The sequence below is a fragment of the Pempheris klunzingeri genome, chromosome 10 (genome assembly GCF_042242105.1).
Source record: "Pempheris klunzingeri isolate RE-2024b chromosome 10, fPemKlu1.hap1, whole genome shotgun sequence".
Lineage (NCBI taxonomy): Eukaryota > Metazoa > Chordata > Actinopteri > Acropomatiformes > Pempheridae > Pempheris > Pempheris klunzingeri.
In genome coordinates, this window is record NC_092021.1 from 1,275,001 (window position 1) to 1,293,958 (window position 18,958).

An 18,958-nucleotide genomic window follows, 5' to 3' on the forward strand; every position below is an offset into this window, starting at 1 on the left:
ACACTGCAGTAGGTCAAAGGTCATGCCAGCACAGGAACTACTTTATGCTATATGCAGTTATACATGAGTGACAGAGTTAAGCCTCTTGTATGCTGTTGTTTTTTAGCACATGCTATTAACACCCAGGGTGGAACAGCCAATGTGACTATTACACCCAGGTGTATTGTGGAAAGGGTATATTTTGTCTTCCCTTTTTCTAGAGTCTTTGTTGACACCACAGTCTTCTGGGAGAAGGCCCTGTGTTTGACCCATGCACCAACCATGTCCTCCTCCTCCTCCCCACATGGACTTTGTAACTCTTCAGGCCAGTTGTTAATAGCCCAAGTGCAAATAAACACTTTTTCCTCAAAGATGGATACCACCGAACTTGCCATTTGAGAACACCAAGCTCTGTTTTGATGGCATGTCCAGGTCGCTCAAAGACTCTTTCTTGGGTCACACACAACCAGAAGGCATGTTTGTTTGTCAGCCATCTTTATTTGGCCAAGACACCGTTACAACTTTGAAACAGTTTTGTGTTTTGTGTCTTGTCAAAGCAAAAGCACAGGTTTTACTCCAAGTGTCCCAGTAAGCCATGACAGTGTGGCAATGAGCCACCGCACGCACAACACCAAGACCCTGAAACTGAAGCATCTAAATGGAATCCAGCCATCACTAATTTCATTATTTAGACCTGTGCATTTCCCATTATGACACGTCAAAATGTCTTCCTAGAAAAAGGCCGATTGTGCTGCAGACTGAAGAAAAACCGATGTTTTGCTCTGGGTATCCATGCAATAGATGCAAAAGACTCCAAACTAAAAATGATGCTTGCGTGAAGGTTCATATCTGGTCTGTTTATCAGCTGGCAATACATTAACCACCTGTGTTTTTACAGTATTATTATTGTGATACAGTATCAAACGTATCAGCCATGGCTGGCACCAGTAAAAGTTGAATATCAGTAGAAACTGGTACCGTAATGTCCTGGTTATCACTAGAAGCATCTGTGAAAAAACAACTCATGCACTGGTTACCCCATTTTTTGCAGGTGACACAGTAAAGATTGGTGAAATCGCTTACAAACTGAAAACACCCCGGAATCCAGAGCTTGTGCCTGTCAAACACAGTATGTCATTTCCTCTCTCTCTCTTTGTGTGTGTGTGTGTGTGTGTGTGTTTACAAAATATATGTCTGCATGAAATTACAGGAAGACAGCAGCAACAGATCAAGCAAAGGTGACTAAAACTTTTTTTGGGGGGCGGTTACTAGTTTCAGACTCCCTACCTCAGACAGTGGCTCAGCACCTACGATGGATAATGCAGAAAGACCTTTTGGGTCAGGATGTGTTTCTCATTGGTCCTCCAGGACCCCTGAGACGATCCATTGCTATGCAGTACCTTGTGAGTATAACAAACACACAGACGAGCTGTGAAGTGACGGCATTTGAAAATTCTTATGTATTGAAACGTTTGTAAAACTAAATACCCCAAAAAACCCAATATGGGATATGAATTAGTGGACACAACAGAGTTGCATAAAGGTTTCTGGTAACACATTATTGTATGTGAAAGTCTTTAGATGTGTATTGTGAAGAAATTAAACATTTGGAAGTGAAGCATTATAATATATGAAATGTTATTCATGATCCCTGAATTTCTGTTTGGACAATGTCTCACATTTGTTTTGAGTAGACTCTTTTCACAACTGGTTCCTTGAAATATGTTATTGTTGTTTTAGTTTATGACTTTTGTCTTATTGCCTGAAACATTTCCCTGGTTTTCTGAAGCGGAAGCTTTTGCCTTGTTGTTGACCAGGAGTTGACCAAAAGAGAAGCAGAGTATGTTGCTCTGTCAAGGGACACCACAGAGACTGACCTGAAACAGAGGAGAGAGATCCGCTCAGGGACGGCCTTCTACATAGACCAGGTAAATGTCTAACTGTCTAACACGCAGCGCTTGAAATGAGCCCAAGTTTTTGTAAAATAAGATGTATGTACATATGTGTTACCCCTGTGACAGACTTGTGACCTCTCCAGCATGTACTCTGCCTTTCACTTCCAGTACTACCCATTTATGTGTCCTACAGGGGTGACCTCTGACATGATCACATGCATTTCTGTCAGAGCCAAATGAATGCGAGCACCACTAGACAGACACAACAAGGAGAATAGGAGAAAACCAGAGCAGATGTTTGCGGATTAGGTTTATGCTGCACTAAGATGGTTTTACTAAAAGAAAGTTCCAGCTTTAGACTTGACAGTGGTTTTGCACAGGCCATTCCGAACATACTTTGATTTTTCAGATTTTTAAAAATTAAATAGACTTGAAACACACAATTAGTATCAGTAAATCAGGTCCTGGCTAAATGTTAGTCTGACACTATGAAGAACTGATTTTGCCCATATTGAAAACAAGCTGTCAGTAATCAGAGCATGGAGCATATCTATAAATTTGGTGTGTTTTTTTTTTCTTTTTTTCACCACTGAGACATGACTAGACTTCAGTTTTGCCTGTACATGTGTCCCAGATGTTACCCAGGGGACACCAGTGATGTCCTCCCTCCCCCTTTTCATCCTGTTCCTTTCCGTGCCACTTTTTTGATCGATCAAGCTTTAAACAAACATACACCCCCACACTCTGTTGACTTTGTAAGTCAAGTAACCATGGAGACCAGCAGTTCCTCATTATGCAGGCTGGTTTCTCCAAGGAGAACCTTCTGTTCTCCATTCATCTCCATTTATTTTTCACGGGCGCGGAAAACAAAAAAACAGCAGTGACAAATGATGATCTGCTGTGATGATTAACATTTACTCAGTCGCGTCATTATCCACGACTAATTGGCACATGGCTTCATCTGTGTAAAAATAAATCAGCTTCATAACAGTTTAAATATAAACTTCATGGAATCACGGTGAAGTTTTATTCTCAGCACATTCATCAGTTAGACTTTACTCATAGCCCTGGTCTTCTGACACAGGCGAGCTCGCGGCTAATTAGTTTGAGTTTCTTATAATTAGACTGAAGCTGGAAGGGAGTTCAGTTATTGTAGATTGGTGTCTTGGTAACAGAAGAAAGTGGTATTCTGTGGTTATGTATGTTTCATATGTGTACGCATAGATTTCTATAAATATGCTGTATGCACTCTGTAATTCACCTTAGCCATCGCTTCCCTGAGTGGCTACATGATTTAAAAGAAAAAAGGGGCCTATTTAGGTGCCAGTCCAGGTTAAGTGTTAGGGCCATCACCATGCTGATGCAGCAGTTTTGTTTGGCTCTAGCAGTTTTTCTACTTAGTTATACCGCTCATGGTGAGACTTCTTTTACTAAAGTGAATGGCATGGTTCCATAAGTGGAAAGCATTACAAAAAACTATGTGACATGCCAATTTTATGATGAAAAAAAATGCTATGGTTGTTTGTAAAGATGTGCTCACAGAGACCTCTATAAGCCAGAGCCTCTCCAGAAACGTCTTACGTCAGTGATGAAACAGGCTGGTCTGATATCCTATATGATATAGTACAGTCTAATTCATAAATGGGCCTTTTTAAACCAACTAATTGGCCTCCTGATCAGAAGCAGAAGAACAGGTACAGCATCATGTGTTCTATCTGCAGTCAACTGGAAGACGTGGTGTCATCTTGTAGGCACTGCATAATTGGACACACTGCATACAAATGTGTGCCTTGATCACATCTTGTATGACTGGCAGCATGGCGTTAAACATGTGTTATCCAACCAGTTAATTTCTTTGTGTGCCTGTGATTGTTCATTCATCATTAGCTGTGTCCCAGTTCTGCATTACATAGCAATTCTTCAAAGTTTGTGCACGTAATAAAGAATGCTCTAGACTAGAAAACAGCAAGTGTTTGAGTATTAAACCTTTGTAAAAAAAATGCCTTTCCTTCATTTTCAGAAAGTGGCAGAACTCCCTGAATGTACTTGAAAAAGCAGTGAACTTCTTTGCTCAGTGACTAGAAATGACATAAATGGAGTTCTGTTTTTCTACACAAAGTGCAGACAATGCTCAGCTGTCACTCACAGCTGCAGGTAACAACAGGGGAAAGTTTAATTAGGTGTGCCAGTGAACACTGGTGACTGTATTGACTGTTGTCAGTGATAGTTCAGTAGCTTACTTTACTTTACAAATTAGACTGTTTTTCATAGGGCAGTAACTGTCATTAGCTGTGGCTGCATTTCCCATGCAATGACACCATTATGTAGTGTATCTTGCACTCTTGTATGTTTTACAGTTTATTGTTTCCATGATTCAGAAGCTTGCCTTACTCCAGAGAGCTGGTACTGCTGCTGTGGCCTCATAATGTAGTGCTGACTTGAAATCATGCACTCATTAGGGTCATTCAAACTGCACAGAACGAATGCTCATCTTCCCCAAATCCACAAGTCCCTTCGACGTCTCCTCCGAAGGTGTGCCGCTGATGCACCACTCCATTACACGTGAGATAACCCCGTGAAGTTGCATCACTCCCTGCTTTAGCACATAAGGAAAGCAGGGCCACAAGAGCGGACTCACGTTGACAGTGACGCAGCCTTGGTTCCAGGCGTAGAAATAGAAAGGTTGAAACTGGACACTTTCAACAGATGGTCATGGGTCCATGACGTGGTCCAGAATCTTGGATGCTGTTGAATTGTTTCTGTCCACTGGCCCACAATCACTGACGACACAGTAATGTATCTACCAAGACTGATTTCTGTTTCCTGCTACGAGAAGAGCCAGCCAACCGCTTCGACTCCCCGAGGCTGGCTCACCTACAACCTTCTCATCAAAATGAAAACAGGTGTCTGTTGTTTCCATGGAAGCAGCTTATGAATAGATGCACTGTTACTGATGGTGTGTAGAAATGTGAAGAGATTGCTTATTTTTGGTTCTCCTCAAATCTCATGGAATGTTGTGCCATCTAATGAAATGTGGGCAGGGTGATCTGGCATGTGCTCTTTTATGAGTCGGTGTGTTGGATATAACTTTTTGGAGATGTAGTTGATTTGTGGTGTGCCTGCAATGAGTGACTATATGTACTCATTACAGTACATGACTCTTATTTTGTATGAAGGACTGAAGATGTGTGGGTGCAAATTAGCAAGCTTTTTCTTTGAGAATAGTTTGGTATCGTAGGAGGTGTGTGTTTGTGTGTTAACTAGAACAGCCAAGTATTCCTCAGGGCTCTGTGCTGATTTGGAGCCCTATATTCAGACTGAACGTGTCAGTCCCTGTGCTTACTCTTTTCCTCCCTCCCATCCCGCTACTTCATTATTGCTCTTCCATCGTTTGCCTTTCCGCCTTCGGTCTAAGCATCACCTCACCACTCCAAGATTGTATGAAGGATGTAGTCACATAGATGTAATATGCATGCTCCTTGTATTTTTGGCATCTCGAGTCACCTCTCTCCAGTTAGCAGGTTCTTATGTAAGGCAGCTTACCTCAAACCCACACTGCAAACAAGACTCTGTTACAGTAATAAAGAACTTGCCACCTCCACTAGAGTTGAATTTGAAACTGAAGCCAACCAATATGTAGAGTCTGCAGCAAATTATTAAGAAAATGTTGGATACACCTTTAGGGAAACTACAATGTTCTTTAATGATAGTTATTTTAGCACTAGGACTGAAGTGAAGTGGGCCCAGAGAAAAACAGAGCATCACTGGCATGGGTAATGCAGAATTAACACAAAACTGCACGTGTGGGGGTAAAAACAGGAACAGTTTGTTGTAAAATTAGAAACTAATAACCAGGTATTTGGGCCACGCAGAAGGAACAGAACAATTTTTAAACAACAGAGATTTATGACCGCAGCAGATCCAAAATAAATCGCAACCTTGTACTTTCATGTAATGTGGACAGAGAACATCCCACTCTAGATATCAGGGAGCTGAAGGTATGTGAAAACTCCGCTTGTCAAGTGCGCCAGAAATAGTGAACTGCTTTACGCCTTGTGACATCAAATATTAAATATAATTTCTCTATAATATGCTAGCAATAGTATAATCTATTAGAATATTTAATGCTTTGCATCTCTTCAATCTCAGTTGTGTTCCACTTGCTAGTTTACGGCTCAGAACTTGCCTTAAAGCACAAAGTAACAAGGATTTGTGTTTATTAGTTTACATGTTGTCCTCCTAACTCTTACAAAAACATAGTCTGGTCCTACAAAAGTAGTTGATTTGTGAATGTGGTTCAGCATAAATCTGTGTGTCCAGAAATGAGGTGCAGTGGACGCAGAAGCTATTTGACTAGTGTGCACAGCACATACTGTACAGAATGAGGAGCAAACATTACACACAGCACAAAGAGACATCGTGGGATATGATACTGAATGAAAATGTTTTTTGTATATCACCACAGATCCCTCTTCATATTCATACTCCTGGTCTTTTCAATAGTTATTCATTCAGCTCTATATAACATTCATTGCTAAAAGTTTGCTGGAGGCCTCACAGTATCTGGTGGGACGCTGTTCTTTCTTCTGAACGGTGTCGGGCAGAAAACAAGGCCTGTCTACTGTCTCCTTTCCCGTCTCTCGCCATCCCTCATCGCTTATATTTCTAACAATTATCTGATTACAGCGTGAGTGCCGAAAACAGATCAAGAGTTAAATATAGAGCATCTGGTCCTCACTATAGTTTTATGGCTCTGCTTCCCACACAACCTGCCACGTATTTACATGTTAACCTAATTATATGGCCACTTGCTCTGTGGTTCACCCAGACAGCTAAAGTTTCCTGCCTCTTGACGTCAGATGTGCTTTTTGATTTCTGCAGAAATCTGCTCCTTCGCACACAAATACATGTATGCACAAACATATACGTGTACACACACACACACGTATACATGTGTACACACTCATGCTGAACTAATCCATGTGTTGGGAGAAAATAGGCCTTCCTAAAACAGCTGCGACTATTTTGAAGCTTGGTTTGGAGTATTTTGGAGGATGCACTGAACACAATAAGCTGAGGACATCCTCAGGAAAGGCTTTATGGCAAGCTCATATTGTCATTAAAACATGGGCAGTAAGAACCGATGCACAGTCGAACTGCTCTTTTTGTAGAGACATTGGAGCTACAGATTGGACCAGAGATTGAGCTGATTGCATTGGGCAGAGTTTAGCCTTAAAGTTAGCCATCTCCTGACACCAACATCTTCCCCCACATCTCTAATTCTTTCTGGAGTATTGATTGAATGCACTGATTAGTCTCTTGGCTTATATGTGTTTGTCCCCAGTGTGCGGTGAGGGCAGCAACACAAGGCCGAGTCCTGGTCCTGGAGGGACTGGAGAAGGCAGAGAGAAACGTCCTGCCCGTCCTTAACAACCTGCTGGAGAACAGAGAGATGCAGCTGGAGGATGGACGCTTCCTTATGTCAGCAGAGCGTTACGACAAGCTGCTGCAGGTCAAGGCAGCACACTCGCTTACATAAGTCAAACACCCTTGAGGGTTTGACGGCAGTCTCAATCAAAGCCCACTGGTTTGGACTTAAATGTACTGATGATCTTTTTAAGGAGAACAACAGGGTCATAGGCTTCACTCCTGTGTCTGGTTGGTGTCCAGTTAGCCACGTTTTACATTTAACGAAAAAACAGTTCTTCCTAATGATTACGGCTGCTGCTTATGGAGCCGTATCTTTCTGAATCTTCACGCTTAAGCAGTGAATTTTCACACTACTACAGTGCTTAGATGAAAAAAATGCTCTTTCCATGAATACTATGTCACATTCAAAATCTGTTCTTGTTGTGCACGTGCAACATTTTGCACCATTTCATTTCATTTGAAATGTGTAAAATGGCAGGAATGTGAGTTATGGACAGCAGAAGATGACTGAAGTGTTGCCATACCTTGACACTTTGCAGGAGCACACCAAAGCGGAGCTGGATAGCTGGAAGATCGTCCGTGTAAGTGAAGACTTTCGGGTCATCGCTCTTGGTCTTCCTGTCCCCAAGTACAAGGGCAACCCATTGGATCCTCCCCTGCGATCTCGCTTCCAGGCCAGAGACATCTATTACCTACCATTCAAGGTCAGCTCAGGAACAAAAGATTATGTAACATCAACGATTTCCCACCACCAAAATGTCTCATCCTCGTACTTGTGCTCCCCAGATCCTATTTTCATTACCCTGAATAATGCACATAACCCACTGTGAGCAAACTTTACTGGAACTACTTTGTATCACAAAATAGCCCCTAGAAGTAAAGCTTACAGCAAGATCTGTTTATTGGGTCTGGAAAGACACATTTTGTGTTGAATGTAATTTTTCTATAGTTGCAATTTTTGTGATCTGCCATCATATTTTGTACGCTATGAAAAATCAGTTGTGAAATTAGCAGGCTGGTTTTCCATGTGTCAAAAACATTTAGTTAAGATTTTACGTTCTACGCTGCTTGTCTCATTTTCATGTTCACATCATGTGAGTCTCTGTGTGTCGACCCTCTCACAGTTTTCAGCAGGTCTTGGAATTTTGAACTTGAGCCCTTTAAACTTTTGTCTGTGTCCATTATTTGTTTTTAACCAAGTGCTCCTAAGAAGATCTAAGTGTGTAGCCCCACAGCTGTCCTCATTTGATGCTTTCTTTTCAGGACCAGTTGGAGCTGTTGTACACAGCAGGACCGAACATTGCTGCAGAAAGGTAAACTGATAGTGGACGCTCACTGATGCTCGGACCTTTGTAAATGGATTTTTAGACCGTGAATTCTTTTGCAGTCTCTGAAGTAGTTCCTCATGTGCAATATTCTATTGAATCCTGTGTGTCAGGGTGTCCCAGCTGCTGTCTCTAGCCACTACGTTATGCTCCCAGGAGTCATCCAACCTCGGCCTTCCCGACTTCCCTGTGGACAACCTGCTTCCTGCTGTCTACATGCTGGTGAGAATCCAGGCACCTATATCTTCTTTACTGTCCCTTGGAGAGGGTCCATGGCTACTACTGTAAAGACTTTTCTGTGTCGTTGCAGAACTCTCTCCCAATGCTGTCCTCTCAGCAGCTAGTCCAGAGACTTTACCCCTACAACAGCATCCTGGGCAAGGAAGGGCGCACTGCTGTGGAGGGCGTACTCAGTGTAAGTCAGGATGTGAAGCACCAGTCGAAATGTTCCTAACAGCCATCTAATGTGCGTGCTTGTTATGCTCTGAACACAAGATAAGATACATCGTTCAAAGGCGTTCATTTGGGCCTACATGCATCCTATTGCACTTTGTCACAGAGATTTGAGCTTCTGGATGGTCATCGTCAGGCAGCACCCAGCGCCATTCTGAGTGTGTCCATGACAAAGGATCTCGAGGGCCAAGCAGATGTCACATTACGTGTCACAGACAAGGACATCACCTTTCAGGTACATGTAGACTGGCTATAAAGCCCCAATCTGCTATGAAGACCATTTAGACTGAACTACAGTGCGTGGGGAGATGAGGTGCTCTATTGTGATTGTGAATTAAAGCATCCCGCAGTCCCCTTCACGCTGTGTTTCTTCATGCCTTTCTGTTACCTGTAGATCAGTGAAATAATATGAAACTATTGGCAGGAATGTGTACTGCATCACCTGTGTAGATAGAGACTCACGTCCATAGCACCGCTAAAGGTCAAAAACACAGTACCTTTTGGAATTTTGAAAGACAGATGTTTGACAGGAATCTTGTGCGCTGTTACATTATTATTTGTTTTAGCCGTGGCCAAAGGTTTTCAGGTTGTCCAAAGGTCAAAAGTCAACTTCACTATGACATCGAAATATTCAGCACAAACCCTTTTCTGGCCACTATTCAGCGCCATCATTCAGGAACAGAAGAGGTGGTTGTGATTTGGTTTGATACTGAGCTGGTGACACTGATCTTGGGTCTGCTCAGACACGGATCTGATCTGTAACTTCAGTGGTTGGTGGAGGCGCACAACCACGAGGCGGTAATTCTACTTTTCATACATTATCAGACTAAATAATCGCTGGTGCTCGTGTTTGCCCATTAGGTCTTTATGAAATAATGACTATAAAAAATACGTTTCTAACAAAACACACATACAATAAAACAAACATACTTTTCGCAGAGATGTCCATCATTCCTTGAATCTAAGTTGGAGGAGACTGTTCTTTCACACACATTCACACACTGAAGCTAGCTGGGGTTTGATGGACGACCCACTGTACCTCTGAGCCACAGCTGTCCCAGGCAGACACACTGTTTGAGAAGCTTGACCATTTTGTCTCTGACTTTATAGGCTTTATAGTTGACGCTGTACAGTCTGTAAAGTACACATGTTTATCAGTCTTCAATTCTTCTTCCTGGGTATAAAACTAAGAGTCACTGTGTGGGGTTTGGAAGAACCGAGATATTCCAGACTTGTAAGAACAGCGGTGCTGTTGATCCAGCTAAAAAAAGTGATATCACTCTTAATTCATTTGGCCTCTGATGTGTTGTCCTGCATGTCTCATGGATTGTTTGCTAACACTATCTTCTTTTGTGCCAATTCTTTGAATTGTGGTTTATTTAAATGATTACTTTCCCCTTCAGCTTAAATAAGAAAAGAAACAGTCATGGAAGAGCAACCAGCAGCTTTATTTTGTCCATCAATCTTCAGGTTCCAGCGGGCACTAAGGAGCTCCGACCGCCCAACAGTAGCCCAACCTTCATCAGTACACCGAGCCACTCCCAGCTGATGGCTGAGATGATGCAGTCACACATGATTAAGGACATGTGTCTGATAGGAGCCAAGGTAGCTCACACAGTATTCACAGACGTGGTGCACATGGTGACTGTGATCTCTGGTCTTAATTATAATTTTGTGTTGTCTAGGGTTGTGGCAAGTCGGTGATTGCAAGGGAGTTCGCTGAGATGCTGGGTTACAACATAGAGCCAGTGATGCTCTACCAGGTAAAAAAAACTTGTCTTCGAAAGATTCAGGTAGATGTTTTTTTAAGTCTTGAGCAACATACATGTATCATCTACAGCAAGACTACAGAGCGTGTGATGAAATAGTGTGTAACCATCAGATAGAGCATTGCACACACCATCACACCATTCTTTACTCCAGTTAAGTTAATTGATTGCTCTCAGTCAGGGAAGATGATTGATTAGAGTTTTGAAGGCAATGGTTGGAGATGTTCAAATTCATCTAAATTGTAAGCGTTGGGTTTGAATGAGCATGGATCTAACAAAGGTCAAACCAGAGAAGGTACTGTATTGTGGGATGGAATAGGTTTATGTAGAAATAGGATAGCAGTTTGGCTAAAATACCCACATCTGGCTTCTATTACCTCGGCCTTAGGCGGCCCGTCAGGCCAGAAACTGACTCTGGCCAGAAGATAGACACTAAGGGGGCCTGCCACAAGACAAAAGACCGGACTGTCAGACTTGTGTGTGTGTGGTTTTCTGGAACGTAGTCAGTCGAGTGATGATCGTGCAGGAAACGGGTGTGCTGAAGCCTTATGTATTAATGCATCATGCTACTGCTATTTTTAGCTGGCTGAGGTCAGGGGTGACTTGTGCTGCGGGAATTGTGGAATCCTTTGCCGGGCAATTCATCTAGTCAGCCCTGAAAATCCCATTTTTGGAAAACAAAGTGACATGTTAGGCTAGAGGAGCAATAGAAGTACATCATGTGTTGATGTGTGTCCTTCAATGGCAAAAAGCTAATAATAACAAAAACCTTTTCCCTCTTTTTCTAGCAAAAAGGATACATTCTTTCAGAGTAACTGAACACAAGGGGCTAGAGGGGAAGCATTACAAATGAACATTTATATAACGTACAGTATTCCACATATAGTGTTATACAGACGCTCATCATGGAATAGCAGGAAGACGGGGAATTCCTGCATTTTTCCCCACAATAGAGATGCTTAGACAGATGTACAAACCAGGTGTACTTTCACATTGAGCCACATCCACTTACATTTACAAATCCATGTATCCTGATTAAATTGTGCATTGTATATTGTGGGGAGCAGCTTTGTAGAAAAAAAAGCTTAAAAGAAGAAGGTGGATGTTAGCCCAGTTATGCTGCTCTCATTATGAGAAGCTTGACCATCATTACAGGTGATGAGCGGAATCACACACCTCCAGAGGGCACAAAAGAAAGGTCCGGTGACACATGCACGCACCTTGTTAACCAGTGGTTAAAGAAGTATCTCTTACCTTTGTAAATGTTGCAATACTGATATTTATTACATTCCATTACAAGCAAAAGTACAGCATTCAAAATTTTACTCAAGTGAAAATATGTGGGGGCGGCATGGTGCTGTTGCCTCACAGCAAGGAGGTTCCAGGTCTGGGGTCTCTCTGTGTGGAGTTTGCATGTTTTCCCCGTGCTAGCATAGTAGAGTGAGTGTTTGTCCGTCTATGTGTCGGCCCTGTGATTGGCTGGTGACCAGTCCAGGGTGACCCCGCCTCTCGCCCGAAGTCGCGACCCTGACGGATAAGCGGTACAGACAATAGATGGATGGATGGATGGATGGATGGATGGATGGATGGATGGATGGAAATATGTGGCAAGCCTAATTCATATACACTGCAGGGTAGTTTAACAACAATGCAGCATTTTATTTTATTATTTATTCACAATTTACAATTTGAATCTAAATAGCTTTTACTTTGAAATAAATTAAGTCAGGTAAAAGTGCAAAGTACTTGGGTAAATGTTATTAGTTACACCAAGAACGTAAAAGGTAGTAACGTGGGAGGGCATGATGGAGGCATATACACTATGATTTAGGAAATGCCATCAATTGTCATCAACATCAACATGTATATGCATGTAAAGTATAAAAGTAAGTAAGACCTACCTACCTACAACAACAACAACAACGACAACAACATGGCTGGTCTGTGTAGATCACCAGGAGGCCAAGCAGGTCATGGGAGAGAAATTAACTCTCCAGTGACCTGCTAGGTTTTTATTGAATTTGTTTTATTGAGTTTGTTACAGTTATGGCTAAAGAGGCTGTCCATTTATCTCTTACCTTTTAATGGGCCATTTCTGCTGTAGATAGAATGGCACCACTTTTTACCATTAATTCTTCTTCATGATAGCACCGAATGGAAAATATAGAACCTGTTTTTGGCATGAAAAACATGCCTTCTTGCTGCAGAGCAGTTTGCAGTTCAGTCATCACCGCCTGGAACGAATTGTGCAGCTCCACTTGTCTCCCCTGCTCTGTGGCCCGTCCCTGCCATGACACGGCAGTGTGATAGTGAATGTGACAGTCTCGCTAAACAGATGTGTTCTCCCCAAACAGAAATGTGCCATTAGTAGTTATCTGTAAATCAGAGACATCAGATTTAGCAGCAGGGCCAGATCATGTGGGGACGTGGCTAAAACCGGAAAATCTAGCGTGTGTGATTGCAAGAAAATCTCAGCTCGCTTAATCCAATTCCACTGTGTGATAACAAGCACGCTAGCACACTGAACCACTTCCTGTGTTGCTCTTAATCCCTTCACCTCTCTTAGCTTTGTCACATGATTTTCTTTCTAGGATATGACAGCCAGGGACCTTCTCCAGCAGAGGTACACTCTCCCTAACGGAGACACAGCGTGGCGGCCGTCTCCTCTGGTCACTGCTGCCATTGAGGGCAAGCTGCTGCTTCTTGATGGTATACACAGGGTCAACCTGGGAACCCTGGCTGTGCTGTCGAGGTACTTCAGCTTCCTGAAAATACAGTGTCCATTATTTACTCTCTGTATTATTTGTCTTTGTCTCAGAAGTAAAGGGAGCTGGTGCTGTAGATGACAAACGCACACACACACACACACACACACACACACACACACACACACACACACACACACACACACACACACACACTTTTCTCAGCTCATTCTACTGTGTTTTGTGTCCCAGGCTACTCCATGACAGGGAGCTGGATCTCTATGATGGGACCAGATTGCTGAGGTGGGACAGATACCAGACACTAAAGGAACAACAGCAGTTGAGTGACCAGCAGCTACAAGAGAGGTACATGCACATGCAGACGCACATGCAGGTCAGCTCACAGACGTCGATGGGTTATGTGTGGGAGGTCAGGATCATGTTAGAAGCTGTATTTGCGACAGTTGTGGTGCCTGGCTTTTCAAAGACATTCAGCATTAGTGCCATAACAGCAGGAAGAAGTAGAGAGCGAGGCACAGACTAAAGACAAACAGTATTCCAGGTAAACAAGAGACGGCATTCAGATTTTTGATGTGGTGACCTTTGAAGGCTCTCTGTTACTCTGTCTCACACCTCGGGACTATCTAGAAGGAGAGCGTGAAACATGTATTTAAAATGTGGTGGTTATTATTTATTATTATTAGTAGAAGTATTATTAAAAATGTAAAAGTATTTTAAACTTTGAAACTTCCTTCTGGATCAGCATTCTTATCATCCAACTTATTGTTATTGTTATTATCCTGTTAGGTGTTCAGACTGCAAATAGCCAAAAGTAAAAGTCTTCTCTGGTCTGCAGCGGTGAAACGTGATCTAAGATTCCACTTTTACTAATAGTTTCACGAGTTCGAAGATTTACATGACACCAAAACACTGCGACATGTTTTCCAAAGCCACAAGACAACATTTACATTATTTCACTGCTTGGTTTCAATAAGTTGTATATAAATGGCCCTAACTGTTCCCTGTGTTTGGCTCGTGAAGTGTGTGTCTGTGTACACACACATTTGTGTGTGTGTACACCTTAAAAAGCCACCTAAGCTGGCAGGAAGGATGTTTGTGGTTGGGCGTCTGGGCTGAAATAAACCCACTTCCTCTTCCTCCACTCCTGTGGCTTAGACAAAATGTGTGTTTGTGTGTGTTTGTGTGTATCCACCAGGATTTTATTGTGCACTGCAGCGCAGGTTTCCGTTCTTCTCTCAATATCCAGGTCAACAGTTAAGATTCCTGGCGTAGCAAACCTACATATGACGAGGTCAAAATTGTTCTCCCACAGGATTTCTGTCTACTTATCATCCTGCTCTTGCTGAGATCACTCCCGTCCACATTGGTGTTTCTTACCGAAAACCTTTCTGCCCCACCCCGCTACGAAAACAAGACACATGCAGCCCAAGTTTGTGGATTGAATTTGCGGATGCAGTGGATTGATATGTTGTTGACCGTGTTCTGTTTTCCATTTACCAGTCAGATTGGATGGCAATTTTGGTAAATGTTGCTGATATTTAAATGAAACTTATGTGACTGACTACATTACAAGACTGAATAGAAAGCAACACAGGGAGGAAGTGAGTGTGTGAACAAGGGGGACAAACAAAAACCCAAACTTAACTTTTATTTAGAAAGGTTTTTGGATGGATGGTGGAATAAAGTGCCCAGGAAAGCCTCTGATATCCTCATGTATGACATGCAGTGACAATGATGATGGTTAGCGCCTGCCTCCGCCCACATTAGAGTAAATATATCCTGTTGCAGTGTGGGTTTCTCTGTGGGGTGATGGAAATGGACTTTGCTGTCCAGTTGAATCAGAGGATGAGACCTCCAGCTGTCAAAAGTCATGCTCTTGTCCGTGACATAAATTGAGTAGGGCACACACATGCGCGCACACACACACATCTGTGACAAACACCATGCACACCTGCACTCTACATCTACTACACTGCATCCTTCCACTGCAAAGTGTGTAACTGTTATCACATGTGTATTTCCAGGTCGATCTTTCCCATCCACCCGTCATTCAGGGTGCTGGCCCTGGCAGAGCCCCCCGTTGTGGGTGCCAGTTCAAGCAGCGGCAACAGCAGAGGTCAGCAGTGGTTGGGCCCAGAGCTGCTCACGATGTTCCTCTACCACAGCGTCACCCCCCTGGCCAAGGCAGAGGAGATGGGGCTTATACAGGGATTGGTGAGACAGACAGTGACACACGGGCTCACAGACAACACCTCCATACTCAGCTCTCTTTTTTTTACTGGCTACTGCTTTGTGAACCTTTGAGTGTTCTTCTTCTCTTAAATGTCATCAATACTTTTCATTTGCTTCCCTGCAGTTTCTTTAATTTTACCACATTCATTTGTTGCTTCAGACTTTTAAATGCTAACAAATCATTTTGTCGGAGACACGAAAGCTTCCAAATATGGAACACAGCTTTACTCTGGACGCTGCCTTTGATGTGTGATGGACTAGTTAGAGGTGAGGGAAGGGAGAGTTGCTCATTCCTGTTTAACAGTCCAAGGGCTATTACAGGAGAAGCATGTCCATTAGTAACTTATCCTGTGCGAGAAAGAAAAATGACATTCGTTTACACAGTTCTCCTTTCAGCCAGGGCTCAGCACAAAATAAACTGAGTTGGTAAACAAGATATTGTGCAGGATGCCACAACTCATTACTGGCTTGTGTGGAGCTCAGCAACAGGGGTTTTTCCAAATAAATTGTAACTTGGCAGCGATACTACAAGGTGTAATGTTAAACAGCTTGTTGGCCTCACACACACTCAGACACAAAGTGAAGTACAGACCTTGTTTGGCCATTCACTGGGATTTTGTGTTGCAAGGTTTGGTTCACCTGATGCGTGTACTGTTGAATTGTATTGTGTTATACTGACGGGTGTTTCCTGTTTTCTGTTCACTCCATTTACAGCAATGAGGTTAGGCTTAGTAACCTGTCTGCGTAATGCAATAGAATTCAATAGTACCACAAACTAGTCAAGTGTACACAATAAATTATTGATTGAGTGTGTGAAATGGAAAAAAAAACAATTCTTGATCAAGATTTCTGTAGCTGAGATCCACATGTCTCCTGTTCTAAATACTCTTCACCAGTCTTTGCTTTTTTTCTCACTTTTTAGACTGTTAATGTTCCAAAGGAAGCAGCCGAGCAGTTATTGCACCTCACTCACAGTCTTCGCAAGACAAATGACCCCACAGTGAGTTAATGTGTGTGTGTGTGTCTGTGTGTGTTTGTGTGCTCTTACCAGTTTGTCCACATGTGTGTGATTTTAAATAATTTATTTGTGTATGGTGTGTGTGTCCCCAGGCACAGTCCCTGGCCTCTTCTCTCTCTACCAGACAGCTGCTGCGAATCTGTCGGCGTCTCTCTCAGTACCCCGAGGAGAGCATCGCTCACGCTGTCAATAAGGCTTGTCTTTCCAGGTACACACACACACACACACACACACACACACACACACCTTCAGATCATTGCTGTATGATTGTGTGCTGCATTGATCAAGTGTGTGCATGCATGTTTTAGATTCCTGCCCAGTCTGGCCCGTGCCTTCCTTGAAAAAAGCCTCGCCAACTGCTCCATACAGGACACTCCAGATCCGGCTGAACACACTCGTGACCTGAGCTGTAAGTTCCAGTCTGCTGTGGAGATAAGATTTATCTCACTGCTCAATGTTTCTAAATACATTTTAGGGTTTTTAGTCTGGCTTAGGCTGCCGCTTCAATGATTGACCACGCATTGGATCGTTATCAGTATTCCTGCATTCAATTATAAGTCAGAACATTTCCTACATTTGATTTCAATGTGGCATTGGTCAAAATCAATCAACATACAAGCACTTTTATGTATAATTTTCTGGTCATTGTCGTCAGCCAAACACTTTTTCTTTACTGCAGACATCAGTGTTTTTTCCACAATATATTAGCTCTGTTACAAAAAGGTCAGACATGATGCATCTCCCAATATGGATTTTCCACCAGCATAGACAAATGTTGTATCTAAAAGGTGCTGAAGTATAGAAAAAATAACTAAACCTCTCTCAAAATCAAGACTGGCTCCTTTGTCATACGTGCTGTCATCTTGATGACAGGTCAAAATCAATGTTTTTCAGAGCTGAGTGACAATTTGGAAAAAAATATATATATTTTGAGTGTGTGTAAGAAGTCTTTTATTGGATGAGTTTTATTATCAGTCTGTGAGAGCTGGCACCATCATGAATGATACATGCAGTGTTCACAGAGACACTATTTGAGGAGCGTGTCATGTTAGCTGATGGTGCTATTGATGCTATGTTTTTTATGCTGTAGCAAACTCCTGTGAATGTGAACAAATGGTAATAATTTAGCATTACTTAGAGACCATAGAGCAGAATTTTCCTCGTATCCAAATCCAAATTTAGAGCAAGTTATAAAGTAATGAACAGCAGCAGGTAAACATACAGTGACTGCCTCTCCTGTATTTCTCTAGGTACGGTAAAGGATGGTGTGTTGACCATTGGCAATGTATCTGCTCCCATCTATAACCCCAACTTGAAATTGAAGGTTCCAGATGTGCTCTTCTATGAAAATCCCCAGGTAATTACACACTGACTCACAGCCACATGAGTCTAAACCAAATCTGTCCGTATGTAGTTCTAAAAAAGGGCTGGAAAAGATGTTTATTTCCAGGGCATGATAAAAACAATAAAGGAAAATCCGTTATTTTTGTTTTTTTTCCCGTCTCAAACCGAGAAAGATGACTCAATGCATTCTTCTCCACGCAATATTCGCTGCACTCTTTATTCAGATGAGGTCATACACCAATGAGAAGACGAGCCTCATCTTTTCTTTGTCCCTTCAGTCTCGTTCTTATTTCTACCTTGGTTTTATTGTCACTCTATCCTATCACTATGAGGGATTTCACTCTTCCTTCTCGTGTTAGCCGATATTTTCCAAAGCCGTGCTCGTTGTTTTTCCTGCGAGGCCCTTGTCGGATACATAGGAGTCTCAGAGATGCTAATCTGATTCCCAGTACAGTGCACCTGACCTTTGATTGCTGTTACTGGTGGATTTTATTGGAAAGAAGGTAGTTTGACTTCTTGATTTCATTGAATGTTTGTGTTCAGCCTGTTAGTTGTAGTCATTACAACAAAGAGCAAAGGTCATGCAGAATCAGTAACTTAAATCTATAAACAGATATGAGGCTCTTTTAGGGCTCAAGCTGTTCAGATGGGATGGAAGCTTGGGTATGTTGGGTTTGCATTGTCCAGTGTTGACAGTTTAACTTTCAGTCTCTATAAATATGACAATAACGCCCACTGTATGTCTAAGTGTGCATGCTTTAGGTGTGAAAGTGGGCAGAGGTCCGAG

The 18,958-nt window shown here is 42.4% G+C and overlaps 1 protein-coding gene across 1 annotated transcript in view; it reads left to right on the top strand.

The window, feature by feature from the left end:
- vwa8 (von Willebrand factor A domain containing 8) overlaps positions 1–18,958 on the top strand; it is a 65,774-nt gene that overhangs the window by 379 nt on the left and 46,437 nt on the right. Inside the window, exons 2-19 of the mRNA XM_070838256.1 lie at positions 1,031–1,108; positions 1,252–1,382; positions 1,797–1,907; positions 7,219–7,386; positions 7,844–8,008; positions 8,568–8,617; positions 8,743–8,851; positions 8,940–9,044; positions 9,189–9,317; positions 10,553–10,687; positions 10,768–10,845; positions 13,443–13,603; positions 13,809–13,922; positions 15,602–15,791; positions 16,732–16,809; positions 16,920–17,035; positions 17,136–17,236; positions 18,078–18,184. Of these exons, the coding sequence (XP_070694357.1) occupies positions 1,031–1,108; positions 1,252–1,382; positions 1,797–1,907; positions 7,219–7,386; positions 7,844–8,008; positions 8,568–8,617; positions 8,743–8,851; positions 8,940–9,044; positions 9,189–9,317; positions 10,553–10,687; positions 10,768–10,845; positions 13,443–13,603; positions 13,809–13,922; positions 15,602–15,791; positions 16,732–16,809; positions 16,920–17,035; positions 17,136–17,236; positions 18,078–18,184 (2,126 nt within the window). The remainder of the gene's footprint in view (positions 1–1,030; positions 1,109–1,251; positions 1,383–1,796; positions 1,908–7,218; positions 7,387–7,843; positions 8,009–8,567; positions 8,618–8,742; positions 8,852–8,939; positions 9,045–9,188; positions 9,318–10,552; positions 10,688–10,767; positions 10,846–13,442; positions 13,604–13,808; positions 13,923–15,601; positions 15,792–16,731; positions 16,810–16,919; positions 17,036–17,135; positions 17,237–18,077; positions 18,185–18,958) is intronic.